Source organism: Molothrus ater, chromosome 7 (genome assembly GCF_012460135.2).
Source record: "Molothrus ater isolate BHLD 08-10-18 breed brown headed cowbird chromosome 7, BPBGC_Mater_1.1, whole genome shotgun sequence".
Lineage (NCBI taxonomy): Eukaryota > Metazoa > Chordata > Aves > Passeriformes > Icteridae > Molothrus > Molothrus ater.
The window spans coordinates 12,279,232-12,294,197 of NC_050484.2; the positions used below are offsets into that span (position 1 = coordinate 12,279,232).

The following is a 14,966-nucleotide window of genomic DNA, read 5'->3' on the forward strand; positions in this document are numbered from 1 at the left end:
CAGCCATAGCAGCTTGCACTGTTGCCATAGCAGGAACATGCTAAAAATTCTGCTTAAATAGCACAGAATAAAGCACAGAATAAAGGCTGGTGCAGCAACATGCACACTTCTAAGAAGGGGGTTTTGCCCCAGGCCTTGCTTTGGCGATAGAAACAGTTTTGTACTTTTAAACCAGTGCAGTTTAATTCCATCTAATTGTTAAGTTTTCAGTGTCAGATACCCCACTGCTGGTGTTACAGCTCACAGCCATCCTGCCAGAGCAGGGACGTGCCAGTGGAGACTGGGCTTGGCTCCTTTCTCTGTGCTGCTGTTACACAGCAGCTTCATGCACACCCAAGGGAGTGTGTTTGAAGGCTGCAGTGATGCTACTGCCCATAAATAACTGGGGAAAAGCACAAGATGGCACTGGCAGCTCAGGTGAGTGCCTTGCCCCTGACCTGCAGAGCTCTTGGTGGCCCCTCGCCAGCCCAGCAAGTGGCATCCCTTAAGGGGATACCTTCTCCTCTGACTGCCACTGGGGCACATGTCCTGTTAGACTTAGGAGACCAGAGCCAGGAATACTGCAGTTAGGCCACAGCCATGTGCATGTCAGCTGTGGCTGCATTTAAGGCTACAGTGTTTAGGGGCAGGCATCAGCAGTGAGAATGTAGCTCAGCTGAAAGCCCAGTCCATCCTCCCGGGCAGTGCTGACACCCACGTGCACCAGGCAGGGAGTGCTGCCTTCTGTTGTCCCAGGCTGGCTTCACAAGTGCTGTGTGTTCCCACCCACTTACCTTCAGGGAGAGGTCAGCAGTGAGTCAGGCTGCAAGTGAATCACGCCAGGCGTGCAGGACAAGCAGCAGAGTGTAAGGGCTGGTGAGGAGCATAGGGAGCAGCCCTCGGCAGGGACACCTGCAAACTCCCAGCCCACGGGTCCCACCGGAGCTCCTGCTCTACTATGAGATGATGCATGACAACAGCTGTTGCCAGCAGCTGTTTGGCAATTATACCAACACCCTGCCCAAGCACTTTCGGTCACCCTGTTCATCCCAGCACTAGAGAATCCCACTCCTTTGGGTGGTTCCATTGCACTGATCCTGTTTTGTAACAGGTGATCTGAGCTCATTTGTGGAAGGATGTGTTTGGCATGCATCCCTGAGTAGTGGGGCAATGCACAAAGAGTCTCCTGAGAAATTCACTCGCTCTAGGGAGTGGGTCCAAGCCACAGGGGAGCAACCAAGTAAGACACAACCATGCTGTAACACTGAGAAACCATCCCTGAAACATGTGCAAGAGAACAAGCTTTTCTGAAATGTCATTGCAGCCAAGGTAATGTTTGACTGATATTAAGATACACAGCTGACTACACAGGGATCTGTGTTACCCAGTTCTTTTCAGTGCAAAATTCAAGCCAAAGTGCATTTTTATCTCAGGGACTAACCCTGTTTGGGATTCTCTCACATTACTGTAGATTTTTCTGAGCAAGAACGTGAATGGCATTATAAAAGTAGAAAATCCCAGCTGTAATGAGCTGACCTTACTGCTTCCCCTTGACTTCATTGGAGGTGTGTTTACCTCAGTGCTGAATTTGTTCTCCTGGCTTCCATCCCAGTGTTTGGATCCAGCCTAGCAGATTACATAATAGGGCTGTGATCCTTGCAGTGTTTGCTGCCTTCTGTTTCTGTTCTGTTCTCAAGACCAGTAGTACATGGTTTACAGGAATGCCTAAAAGTGAGACATGCAGCATATTTAAACTGTGAAAGGCATAAGCTTTTCAAACATTGTTAAACAACAGAACTGCCACCAGAATGAGTACTGGAAAACAGGTTTAAAAATATCAGGAGGAAGAGAAACTTTGCTTTTCAGGACTTAACCTCTAACTAATCTAATCCAATTAAGATTAAAAACAGCCTTCTCTTTGGGGAGAATACTTTATGAATACTTAGGGCAGGGAACATGAGATTGAGATGATACCATAGACTGCTCAAAATACACCTTTTCCCATATTCTTCTAGCTGCCATTTGCCACTAAATTAAATTAGAGTAAATGGAACACCCTGCTCAAAAAAGAGACTTTGTAGAGTTTTTTAAAGCATGTTTATGTGACTGCACATAAATGTTTGTGTAAAAAGGGAGTTATGACAGTTTATACCACAAAGGTTACAGTAAGAAAAAGCACTTCTTTATGACAATAATTCACAAATTCACAAGAATCACTTTAATATACAAAGCAATTACTACCATTCTGAAACACAAAGCAGCTAATATGTACATAGTGTTAATAAAATGCATTATAACCCAGTACAATTCCTTTTAAACACAGATAAAGCACAAAAAAAAAAGAAAAGAAAAAAAAAAAGAAAAAAAAAACACAACAGGGATGTTTCTAGATTTTTGGGGAGATGTAAAAAAGCCTTTATTTTCCCCCAATGATGGATTTTCATTTAGTCTTTTTAACTTCCACAAGTATGTGGGAGTCAAGCTCAAATACCCTGTTCTGTGCTGACATGGTTTGGGTGAAGAATCAGAAATGCAGATGAGGTGAACTTTCTCTTTCCAGCTTACACTACAAAGGGAGAATAATACCCTCGCTCTGGAAGCTTCCCTGAAAAACATTGTCTCAAAACAATTTCAAATTATAAATCCAGAGTAGAAACAGCTAATTTCTGAAGTGAACAACCAATCTGTGGAAAAAGTCTGTGGAGGGGCTGGCTGCCAACTAGCACCTCTTCTTGTCCTGTTCCCATCCCAACAAGTCCATTATAAGCAGCACAGTTATAAATCTCATTTAAACTTGAAGTTGTAGAACGTTTTAAAATTAAGCTTTTAATATAAATAAACGTAATTCAACACACAAAAAATGGAGTGGCACCTGGATAAAAACACAACTTGTGGAGAGCACCCAAACATCCTCAGTTGTTAAGAGTGGCCATTTCCAGATAAGCAACTGGCTCAAGGCCTGCCATCCCCATGCTCTCACTCAGCTATCCCCTAATTTAGAGGAATATGCAGCTGAGGCCGAGTGAACTGCTAGAGTCCTGAGTGCAGTGAATGCTGAGCTTATGGAGTGTGCCAGCCATGGGTCATTCCAGCCTGCCCCTGGCCCTTTCCCTGCCAGCACACAGCTCCCCAGGACAGCTGCCTGCTCCTGCCCCTCCTGCTGAAAGCAGCCCCGAACTCAGCACAGAGCAAGTCACAAACCTGCACTGCAGGGCCAGAAAGCAAAGAAGTCACTCCCTTCAATTTGTGCTATCCCAACTAGCCCGAGCACATCTCTCTGCAGACCACAGCTTAAATACATTTTAAAAACACATTCCAAGGCAAAACACTTGAAATGCAAACCCTCTTTACACCACCTGGATCTGGTCCCTTTTCCCCAAAGATTCACACACTTAATTCTATCTATCCACAGACCTGAACCTGCCACAAGCACACAGAAGGTGGATTTCAGCACCCTCTCTTCACCAGTCTGGCTCCTTCCAGACCAACTGAGCTTCAGGATACATTCAGGCTTTTGTAAAATCAGCTAGCAAATTGCACAGCTCAGAAAAATGAGTTCCCAGGCAGACAACAGAGAACCATCGATATACTGTATGCTTTTTAAAACCTGCTCATAATGACAGACTTCAGGGTTAAATTATGATCATTCCTGCTAAAGAAAGGTGGTTGTGCTGTGCTTTTCTTTTCAAGCAAGGTGACACATTGTCAATGTACCTTTACTTCCTGGTGTCAAATTACTGGAAAGCCTTTTGATTAATTTTCTTGGAATGCAGCTTGTAAAATCCGCAGACAAATCTCAAATTAAGAAAAGGGGAATAAAGTGGCTGAAAAATAGTTCAGCTTTCCTTCCAAATTAACATCCCTTTCCCACATGGGATCACTGAACTAGTTCTACTCTAAAAATAATTTCACATCCATCCTCTACATACTGCTCCAGACACCACACGTTTGATTCCTGCCCCTCAGCTCTCCTGCCCTTCAGCAGCAATGCCTGCTGGGCACCAGGTGCTGATCTGCAACTTCAATTAGCCAAGGAGCCAACTGCTGTGGAGGAGTGAATTGTGTGCAGGCAGCAGGATCACAACAATTATGCCAGTAATCTTCTCAGGCAAACCAAATTTACCCTAATTTTTCTTTCTCTGTGTTTTGTTTGTTGTTTTTTTTCTTTAAAAGTGCACATTTTAATTAAACATTTACAAAGAACATAATGTAACAAAAATAAATACATGACCTTTTGGTTGGATCATTGGCAAATGTTACATCACTAACTAGGCTTCAGGGTAAAAAAATTACAATAAAAACAAGGTCTTAGAAAATCAATTAAATCCTCTATGAACTATCATAGATTTGCAACCACTGATATCGAACTTGCTTTGATGGGTGGATTTGTCTTTAAACCACAAAAAGCACTGTCTGCCATAAATGAAAAAACAAAATAAAAAAGCAGGTGCCAGTTTCCACTAACAGATGACTAGTTGCTGCTGCAGTTTACTGGAAGCCCAGATTTAAATAAAGCAACCTGTGGTACAAATTTAGGTCAGAAACTATCAGGGCTGTTTTTCCTTATTAAATCTTTTTTTTTTTTTTCCTGAGCCTCTTAATGATTCCAAACACCCCACCAATTTTCTGACCAATGTACAAGTACCAGAGAAGACAGTGATCTCCAATGCAAATGCCAGCTCCAGGCTAGCCAGAACTACAGTGTCTGAGCAGTCCTGATGAGCACAACAGGCTAAAATTGTGCTTTCAAATACAAGCAACGGTGCCGGCAACTACCCAGTGCTGGTGAAATTGCTGCCTAAGGAAGAATGCATCACCACTACCCCAGGAGGAAAACAGAAGTCTTACCAGTGGTTCCTTTAGAAAATAACACCTTAACAACCTTTCCAAATGTTTTGCCTTTGATATATAGCTGCCAAAGAGAAAAAAAGCACAGAAGTGAATTACTCTGGGTGGTGGTGGTTGTAAAACAAACTGTTTACATAATTTCAAAAATCTTCATCAATAAAAAACAAACTTCACAAAAGCCACGAAAGATGAAATAAAATTCTTGAAAATGGGTAACTGAGAGACAGCACAAAACAAATCAGTAATTAAGAGCTAGAATAACGCAGCCCAGAGCTACTGGGGTGAGGGGAAGCTTTCACACACACACACGCACATCCACACACACCCAGACACACAGAAAAGTAAAAATTCTTTTTCTGACCTCCATATACTATAATACTCAGCATTCCTGACTTAAAAGCTCTCAGAGCTGTAGATTATATACTGTGTGTATATATATATATGTACATATATTATACATATGTATTTTCCAAGAATATCTAAATTAAAAGAGCACCTTTGACAATATCTTAACTGCCTGATTGGTGCTGTTGTTTTGCAAAATAATGACATTACAAAAATTATATTTCAAACCAATTCTTGTTTATTATGAACGTAACGGATCTAGCCCTTTCTAACCCTCTCTTCAGGTAAAAGAGTCTATCAGTTCTTGAAAACTCACAACCGTGAGATATAAAACTAATCCTACCTCCCCCTTGTCAGCATCATTTCCATCCTACTTCCAAATGGCCTTAGTTTATAGAAGCTTATCACCCCAACCTCACTACTTGGTAAATAACATAGGAACGGATTCCTGTGTCATATTCTTTCCCTTTTTGGGTCAATATGAATAGTAAAGCATGTATGGGTAGCCTAGCCAGCCCTGTACTTGGTCTAATACATTTTTTATTATTGTAATCTATAATTTTCATTAAATAAATTTGTGTCCCATAATCCTCAGTGCAGCATAAATAAAAATAAAGATTCTTGCAGACCCCTATGTACTTTGAATAACATTCCTTTTCTCAGTGGAACTTTATTTGCTAATGAAGTCTAGGCTAAAACCACGACAGGCCACTTGCAGACCACACACAGACAAACAGGTAACACAGTTCTCCTCTCACTGCCACACAAGTTTGCACAAACTGTGTGTTAGGAGAAGCCCACCTGGGCACTGTTTTAGGCTCCCATGCCCATTCAGCCCCCAGAATTTGTGCCCAGTGATTACCAGCAAGCTCTGAACAGTGTTCATTACCCACTAGACACAGCTCTCAGAGCAAAATCTCACAGTTTTTGCAAACAGAACAGCCTTTATGTGGGCATATACAGCTTTTTCTGTGTTCCTCAAAGCTGCAGGAACCATTCCATGTAACTGCAAATGAGGCCACCATGAGCTTCATGCTTTACAAGAATGACTCCTGTATTACAACATTTCTACTTCTGAACTCGTTGTGGAAAATGTAACCGTTTTATGTATTTGTATTCGCTGATTTTAAGAATCAGTTTTTATAAAAGCACTGCTGAGAACTTAGGGTCTTCTTTAAATTTGCACTGCTAAACTAATAGATTCATCTCCCATTAAATAAAAACAAAAAAATCAACCCTCTATGGCAGATAAAAATAGACCATTTATAAACACCCACAAAACTTGTGAAAGTGAATTATTTCATATTTCTGATGCTTACGTTTTTTTCTTGAAATACAAGTGTAATTTGAAATTCCTGATAACTCTAGATATAATAATAATGCTGTAAGTTTAACCCTGCTCCTTTTAAATTAAGTCTCTTGGAAACTGAATGCCCCTCAAATGAGAAATCTAGAACTTTTAATACTGCTTAGGTGTTTGAGACTCAACTGCCCAGAGTCTTCCAAGTATTTTCCTTATAACATCACACTGACTGTACAACCTTTTAGAAGCCTGTGTGTGAAATTTATCTTAAAAAGATATAGAGTGAATGGGAAAAAATATTAGCTAATACTCTGCTAGGCAAGGCATTGGTATAGACCAGAGCCTCATCCATACATTTCTATACATAAAAGTTTGACCAGAAGCACAAAGTAAACTTACTCCATCAAATGACCCGAGTTAATGCAGTGAGAGACTGGCTTCAGAGGGCCAGTACACAAACCACACATGATTCTTTTGGACAAATTCATTTTGACAACTTCTTGATGATCTTTTTTGGTTCTTTTTGAGCATGATTCTTTTAAAGTCCTAATGCTTAGTACAGAGTTTTTTTAAATATGAACTACCTTTTTTAACACCATAAATCTGGGAAAGACCACAGTTCCTCAGTGCACAGAAAAAAACCTGATCTTGCAAACATCTGAGGCACGCAAGTAATTTTAGTTGCAGGAATAGATTACTCAGTAAATCTGACCCTTTCCATGAAAAAATATCCCAAATAAATTAAGAGTTTAGCTAATCTGGCCAGGTTCAAATAATCAGTATTTTCCCTTTCAAAGCAAGAGTTGGAATATTCGTGTTTGAAGTCCTCTTGAATATTTGAGGTTGTCCTAGTAGTTGTACTGAAATTTAATTTATGTATAGAAGGCAGCCTCAAAGTTCAAAAAAGAATTTAGCAAACCAGGCTGATATTCCTACTGAGCACAATAATTTCCATTGCATAAGACAGTGGTAGGGAAATAAAAACAACCTCATTGCTTGAGAGGACTTGGGACACAGACCATACTGTCTTCAGGGAGTAACTTAAGTGGAGTTGGCTATGCTTCAACTGCTTAGTTGTTCTGCATACAAATAGGTAGTGATTTAATGTGTTACCCTTGTTTACTATGTGACTGTTTACAGAACATCACAATTGCATCTTTCTAAAAAATTTTCTTTCCCATCCAAATATAATTTCCCAACCTATATCCTGTGAAGTTGGTGTCTGTTTTCTGTGCATTCAGAACGCTGAACGCACTTGCACACATAAGCTATAAGAATCAACAACTGACCAGTGAAGCTCATTTCAATGCATTTGTTTCTCAAGTATGGAGAAGGTTTTACTAGTCCAGGAGGGCTTAATACAGATTGCAGATCAAAGCCCCTCCTGGGCTAGTCTGAAGAAGGTCTGTTCTCTCCACACCAAGAACGTGGCAGTGAGGTGCCCTTGGTCTGGCGTGCTGCTCAGCCGTGTATTGGTACAGCTCAGCAGGAACGTGTCAAACCAGTGTGGCAACCACCGCTTCTTCATTGCACCATGCATGCTCCACCTATGTGGCCCACGGCTCTCTGGACCAAGAGGCTGGGGTGGCTCTGTCTCTAAGGCAATGGAAAGAGCTCAGCACAAATTCTCGACATCTTTACAAAAGGACCCTCCCCACAGTAACTTCCCAAGTGACCACTGCTACTCCTTGAAGAGGATCGGGAGACGAGAGAAGCCTGTTCTTCTTCTTCACGCTGAGACTGATGATGAAATTCATCTTGTAAGGGGAGAAGTGGAGGCAAGTACTTGAACATTCACAGTTTGATGCAAAGCACAGATGAAGTATATTCTGTAGTTGCTTCAGGCAGTTTTGCGCATAGAAAAAAAGAAATGTTTAGAAAATAAAAAGTTTACTTTGTCTTTCTGGGTATAACCAGAACCAGTCTCTATCCCACCTGGACAAGTGAAAATGAGAATCCAGAATTAATCTGATTTGTGGCAGTAAAGGTCCTTAAGTGCTTTCAACTCCTCAATCAGTGTCTTGTTTTGGTTTTCAAGCACAGCCACTCGATTTTCTAGACATTTCACATACTCCTTTTTCTTCCTGCGACATTCACGTGCTGCCTCTCTGCAAAGCAAAAAAGGCCATTCAAATCCAGAACAATCATTTGCAGACACGGGCTACCTAACTGCTTTCAGGCAAACCTTTACTAGTACTGCCATTTTCAGAACATGGAGGTATTGCTAAGAAATGCAAGTGAGGAAAAAACACTGAGTTCATAGCAACTGCTCCTCACAAATCACACACACGCAAGATCCACGCATCATTTCAACATACAGATCCCAGTAAGACAGAACCAGTAAAATTATTATTATTATTATTGTGAGCATAGGCTCCTAATCAGGGATAAAATTTTGCTTGCAGGATTCATATTGGAGCCTTTAGGCTGAGTAAAATGCTGCTGCAATAATTTGACTGTATTATAATCTTTTATTCTTTTTACAGTCTTTAACCTTTCCCTTTGAGCAGTCCAACAAGATGGATCAACTAGTGTTAAAATGTGCTGTATTTAGAGCAATCACGTATTTGCTCTTGAGCAATGCTTTCATTTTAATAATGATGTCTGCATCACTGCAATGATACTATTAATGACTCAAATAAAAATAAAAAACAAAAAACCATGTCATTCTTTAGTCCCTGTCAGCTATGCCAAAAACAGATCTCAAGACAATCAAACTTCTAAGTCTTGCTTGTAAAGAGTGAGCTGCCTGTAGGTAACTTGGTAACATACCAAGACCACCAGTGAAAAATACCAGAAGGTATTAATGTGCTGCTGAGCATCCTGAAGCAGGAACAGCAAGGCAGGAACTACCCTGCACAGCAATATAATGGCACCAACATGCAAAGCAAGCACAAGGCTAAATGCCATGGGCAGATGGGAGCCCAGGCAGAGGGCTCTGCTCCTGCAGTGCCCCTTGTCCAAGCAGCACTCTGCAGACACAGGGAAATAAACACTTATTTGCCCTGAACCTTTAGGTGCAAAGCAGAACAGCTCCAAAAAGAAGAGTCTGTGTGCCCCTTCATTGCAAACACTGCACAGACTGGTGAGACAGTCAGTGTTCTGGGAAATGAGAAGACAAATCAGAACCCAGTTCCTCCCCTTATTAGATAATTAGGAGCTGTAAAAACAGAATGCATTCCAGGACCTAACTGATAAGAAGCCTCTAAAAGTAATTTCTGAAATTCAGCTCCACAAATGAGACAGGATGAAGAAAACATAGCCTGTAAGCCCTGAAAGGACTCAGGAATCCATTTGTCACTCCCACAAATACAATTTCACATGCCTGCAGTGCTTCAGTAAACCATGTGTAACATTTAGAATTTAAGTAATTTTGGGCCGTTAGCAAAAGATTAAGTACTAAGGGATCAGGAAGTGCCTCCCAGTGCAAACTACTAACAAGTCTCCTTGAGTCACAACATTTTCTTTCTGTGATTTTTTTCCCCTTTAGGCCATGTATATTAAGCCACCTCAAGTCTGTGTGTGCTAGTTGTTTATTACGAACAGCCAGAATTTTACTGAATTACAACACAGCTTTAAAGATGTAAAATTTATACAGAAAATTTGCACAATAATATCTATGAATATTTACACTATAATCCTCCAGTAAGTACCACCTTACCATCTGCCTCGCTATCCTTTTTCCCTACTTTGCTATGGAGCTTAGATTTGCAAATATCTATTAAGCAGACGGGCTAAAAGCACCACATGCATCATGATACTGTTGCAAAAGCTGTCAATTTAACTCAAGTGGGGTAATTCCCCATTGTTTTTCTTGGCTTTCACAAACACAAAAGCTTTCTTTTACTGGAATAAGACTGATGACTAAATGAGGGTATTCTGTGATTCTAATTAATTTTTTTTTCAAATGCAGAGCCTGAAAGAGTGATATCCACTATTCACTGGTACGAGAAAACTATGTAAAAAGGGAGATGGGTGACATTCTGTACAAAAACCTTTTAAAAAAGTGACCTCTGCTGTTCAGCATTATTTATTTCATTAAAGCCCCTTGTATAAGCACTGGGTCTGCTCAAGTAAGTTTCCATTATGTTCACAGCACAGCAACCTACAGAAGAGAAGTGAACCTGCACAACATCAGTTTTTTCAGACTGACAGATGAAGTTAACAAGGTTTTCAGGGGGCTTCCCCTGCTCAGAAGGGTGGGAAGCACTGGGTTCTCAGTGTCACAGTAGAACACACAGGTTTCAATCTGTGGCCCATGGGTAAGAGTTCAAGCTTGGTGTGATGGGCCAAGTTCAGGCCCACCCCTTCCCATTCCCACAGCAACAGACTTCAGGAGCTCAACTTCTCCCTACAGCTCCCTTCCTTTGCTGCTTTCACCCCCTCCCATCTCTAAGCTTACACTGGATCCTACAGGATCAAGTCTTTACCTTTCTTTAGCCCCTCTGCTGCCACTACTGGCTCCACAGGACTTCAATCAAAGGGAATAGCTGCTCATTTAGCCTTTGCTTGAGCCTTTCAGCCCCTGGAGGAGAAAACCCAAAGCGGCTAAAAGAACAAGTGAGACAATCAAGAGAGTACTCACGAGGAGCACACGTGGGCCAGCAGCAAGGCCAAGGGAGAGAATCCAGCAAAGTAACCACATGAATGTAGTAACTCAAAAAAAGCATCTTGGTGTTTGTAAGAACATCTTGGTGTTTGCAAGAATATATCTGCAGTCATACATGCAGTATCTCACCAAGTGCTTTTCTCCTTATGGCAACAACCAAATTCACACACCTCACAGAACAAGTCTGACGCTTCACTCAAGGTTTCACGGTCACAACACACAGCATTAGTAGATGTGCATTGCTGCTTTGCATTTTTAAATAAAGGCAAATTCTTCATAAAGCATTTCATAGTATGGCTAAGAAAGATGAGCACTCTCAGCACTCGACACTCTGGGCCAGTGCAGAGCTGCCTGGGCAGCGGCAGAGATGTGAAGGTACGTGCCTGTTCTTCATCAGACGCACTTCCCTCTTGCGCGCAGCCTCCTCTGCCGGCTGGGTGGGCAGCGCTGGCGAGGACGCCATGACCACTCCTGGAGCAATGGTGCTGGTCGGGGCCGTGCGGATCTGGTAGGTCTGCACGTCTCCTGAGGCAGCTGCAGGGACACAGGCAACGGGACATCAGTCTAGTGACAGTGCTGTCACACGTGCTGTGGGGAGCACCTGCTCATCTCTCCTACCTGTCCTCTCCCTGACACAGTGACCCAGCCATCTCTCTGTGACCCAGCCATCTCTCTAAGCGTGCAGCCCGGGCCACAGCTCAGCAGGGACAGCCATCATCTGGGTCACCACTGCCACCTCAGGCTCCCTTTATTCATATATGCAAGGTTTTGGCCATTCCTGCTGGAGAAGTCTTCACTTGTGCTTGGTAACTTGATTTGTCTTGCAGTTTAGCTGTGCTTCTTTCTCCCTTATTATATTTTTTTGTACTGCTCTGGTTTTTGGGCAATTCTAGCATTTCTAGAGAAGGACAGGGTCACTATTTCTAGCTATGCTCCAAACATCTGCCTGGAAAAGGAGGAACTGCATGTGTAAGTATCTAACATAGAAAAAAAGGTGTAAAAATGTAGCATTTACTCCCACAAGAGATGGACAGTGCACTCTATTGCTTCTCTAGAATGAGCAAGGTCCTGGCTTTCTTTTACTTTATTAATTTTAATCTTAGGAGTGTGTTAATTTTGCCTGAGTTCATAAAAAACCACAATACCACCTAAAGAAATCATATGACCTTAAGAACACAAAAACCCAAAGATCAGTGCAACAACAGTACTCCTCTCTGCTATGCATTTTTACTGATGCCTGGTAAACTCTTCACTGGATAACTTTCAAATCAACTACTTAACAGTAATAGAAGCAGGGGTACACTTCTGCTATTTTCAATAAAAATTTTGTAATAAACCAAAGTGTGTATTTTGATAAAATAGGTCCCCACAACTTACTCTAAGCAAAAGTAGCTCTGCCAAGTTGAGGGCTAGACCAAATGATCACTTAAGGCACTCTCCTAAATTGTTCTATGAGTCCAAGACTCACTGATTGAGTCACTCACTCAGTGACTACTTACAAAAGTCACAGTAGGAAGAAATTATGATTTACAATTGAAAAAAGGGAAAATTTACTAATAAATTAAAGTGTCCCTTTAGAAAGAATCAAACATCCTTCTCTCCTGTCTTTAATGCTTGCTTTAAACTTCCTATTGTTGCATATATGGAAGAACTCAGAACTCTAAAGTGGTATTAGTTTTTGCAGAACATATTAAAAAAAATAGTGTGGACAAAATTCAGGAAATACAGCATGGAAAAGCAAAAATAAATATATTAAACCTCAAATATCCACAGTTTACCAATCTAAAGGGAAAGGCTCCAAAAATATGACAAACAGCTTTGTCCAGAATTTCAGTAATTTTATGGACTTATCTGTGCCAAAGCTGTTAATTCTGTTTCCTGACACATTTGAAGGAGTCAAGCTGGCAACTTATATCTGCACAGAGAAAATGTTACACAAAGTGAGTGGCTGTGAGGTTTCTCACCTTGTACAACAACCTGGTTGCTGGGTACAAGTATCTGCTGTCCATCTGTGGTCTGTGCATATTGTAAAATGGTGGTGCCAGGTTGGGTTGCAGCTGCATTGGTCATTGTCAACGTCTGGAGACCCTGTACTCCATCTGTGCCATTGTTAGACAACTGGATTGCTCCTCCTTGGGTGATGGCAACTGCAGACCAAAAAAAATCAACCCAGCATTTAAGACACTAATTCACTCATTAACTTACATTATTAAACCTAGGTATGGAAGAATACTGATCTAAGCTAAATCCTTTGAACCCTTACACACCCCCAAATCTGACACATGGCTTCAATGTACATGAAAGAAATCATCCTTTGAAAGGTAAGTTTTCAAATGTTTGTGAGGGCCAAAACCCACAGCTAAAATACAGACTAGTTTCTCTAATAAAACATAATTACATGGAAGAGCTACAATCCACTCCCAGGGAATACTTTTTAATTTGTTAAGATTTTCTTCTTGGTTGGTTTAGGTATTTTTCTCAGTCTTTAGTTTTTCTTCTAATCTGAAATTACTCTCATCTTCTGTGCTTTATGCCCTTCAGTCTCCTCTGCTGCTAGTGCTATCCATCCTGTGTTTCACTTTCTTTTTGATTTGGCTTTTTTTTCCTTCTGATTGTGTCCCCCCTTCTCTACAACTTCCTCAGACCCTTACTAGCTGTTTTCTCATTCATAAAGGTACAGTTTGGTGCAGGCAGTCTTAACTTTGCTGGTTTTTTTTCCTTTCTTTCCCTCAATCCTGTCATGCAGGTAAACTGGGCCATCAGCCCTTTTGAGTCACAGAATTCCACTGTGTTCCTATATACAGACACACCAAAACCTCAAGTGTCTGCACATGCAGTTATTGTACAGTTATAACAGGAATCAGAATTAACCACATCCATTTCAATAAAATTAAGCAGGGTACAAAGCAAAGGGGTTAAGGAGTAAACAGAGATACAAAATTTTAAAGAGATTTTAACAGACAGATATAAACAAGTAGCTCTTTCTCCCTTTTTTATGTGTTGTATGTCTCCTACTGTATGGTTAGTGTGAGCCAGCATGTGTCTTATCTTTAAGGCCATATCCTCAATCATTCTTCAAGTCAAAACACTGTATCTATAAAATCTAACACTGAAATATATACTTATGACATATATTAAGCTTGTCAACAACTGTTTTTTTCTAAAAATGTAATTGCAGACCATAATGCTTTTTTTCTAATGATGAGGTTACAGCTTTGTGAACAAATGTTCATGATCTGCCAAGAAAAAAAATAAACTTCTGAATTCCTCCATCTAGTTCCTGAAGTGAAGAAGTTTATAATAGCATTAGGGTTAGTTCCTGTTTTGCCTCAGGATGCATGAGCTGCACCAAGTGGCAACCAGTCCCAGAATGTTAATTGAGACTTTCAAATACTTACAATAGAAATGTGTACAAAAGGCCTGGTTAACAGTCAAAATAAAATTCTTTTTTTCACCTCCTGCCTTGCCCTAGTCCAAACAACAGTTACAGAAATAATAGTTCTTCATCTTCTCATCCCCACTTACTAGCACCACTGAGAAATTCAGACTACATACTGTACTGCCCACTGCTGGTTTGGTAAATGGGAGTTGGCACCGTAACAGTGGCGATGGCAGGTGCTGCTGTTTCCTCTTCAGACTTTTCTTCTTCGATCCTTGGCACTCCTGGGGCGTCTGAGGACAAGTCATTCAAAATTTTTCTGGCAAAGACAGTGTGTTGTAGAGATTTTAATAAAAATTGGGGGAGAAAAATAGTCTATCTGATACACAATGCTGGGGAAAACTGTGAAGTGCAGCAAGCCAGCAAGGAAAATATGAGTGGAAAATGAAAACCACAGACTATCTTCAAACTCTTATTGGAGAGTATTGTTCAAAATGCCAAGC

At 41.0% G+C, this 14,966-nt stretch overlaps 1 protein-coding gene across 1 annotated transcript in view; it reads right to left on the reverse strand.

Moving 5' to 3' along the window:
• Positions 1–2,053: 2,053 nt before the first annotated feature.
• Positions 2,054–14,966, reverse strand: part of CREB1 (cAMP responsive element binding protein 1) — a 39,935-nt gene continuing 27,022 nt past the window's right edge. The window contains exons 5-8 of the mRNA XM_036386412.2: positions 14,640–14,782; positions 13,049–13,231; positions 11,468–11,618; positions 2,054–8,583 (exon numbers count right to left, since the gene is read on the reverse strand). Of these exons, the coding sequence (XP_036242305.1) occupies positions 8,439–8,583; positions 11,468–11,618; positions 13,049–13,231; positions 14,640–14,782 (622 nt within the window). The 3' untranslated portion in view covers positions 2,054–8,438. The remainder of the gene's footprint in view (positions 8,584–11,467; positions 11,619–13,048; positions 13,232–14,639; positions 14,783–14,966) is intronic.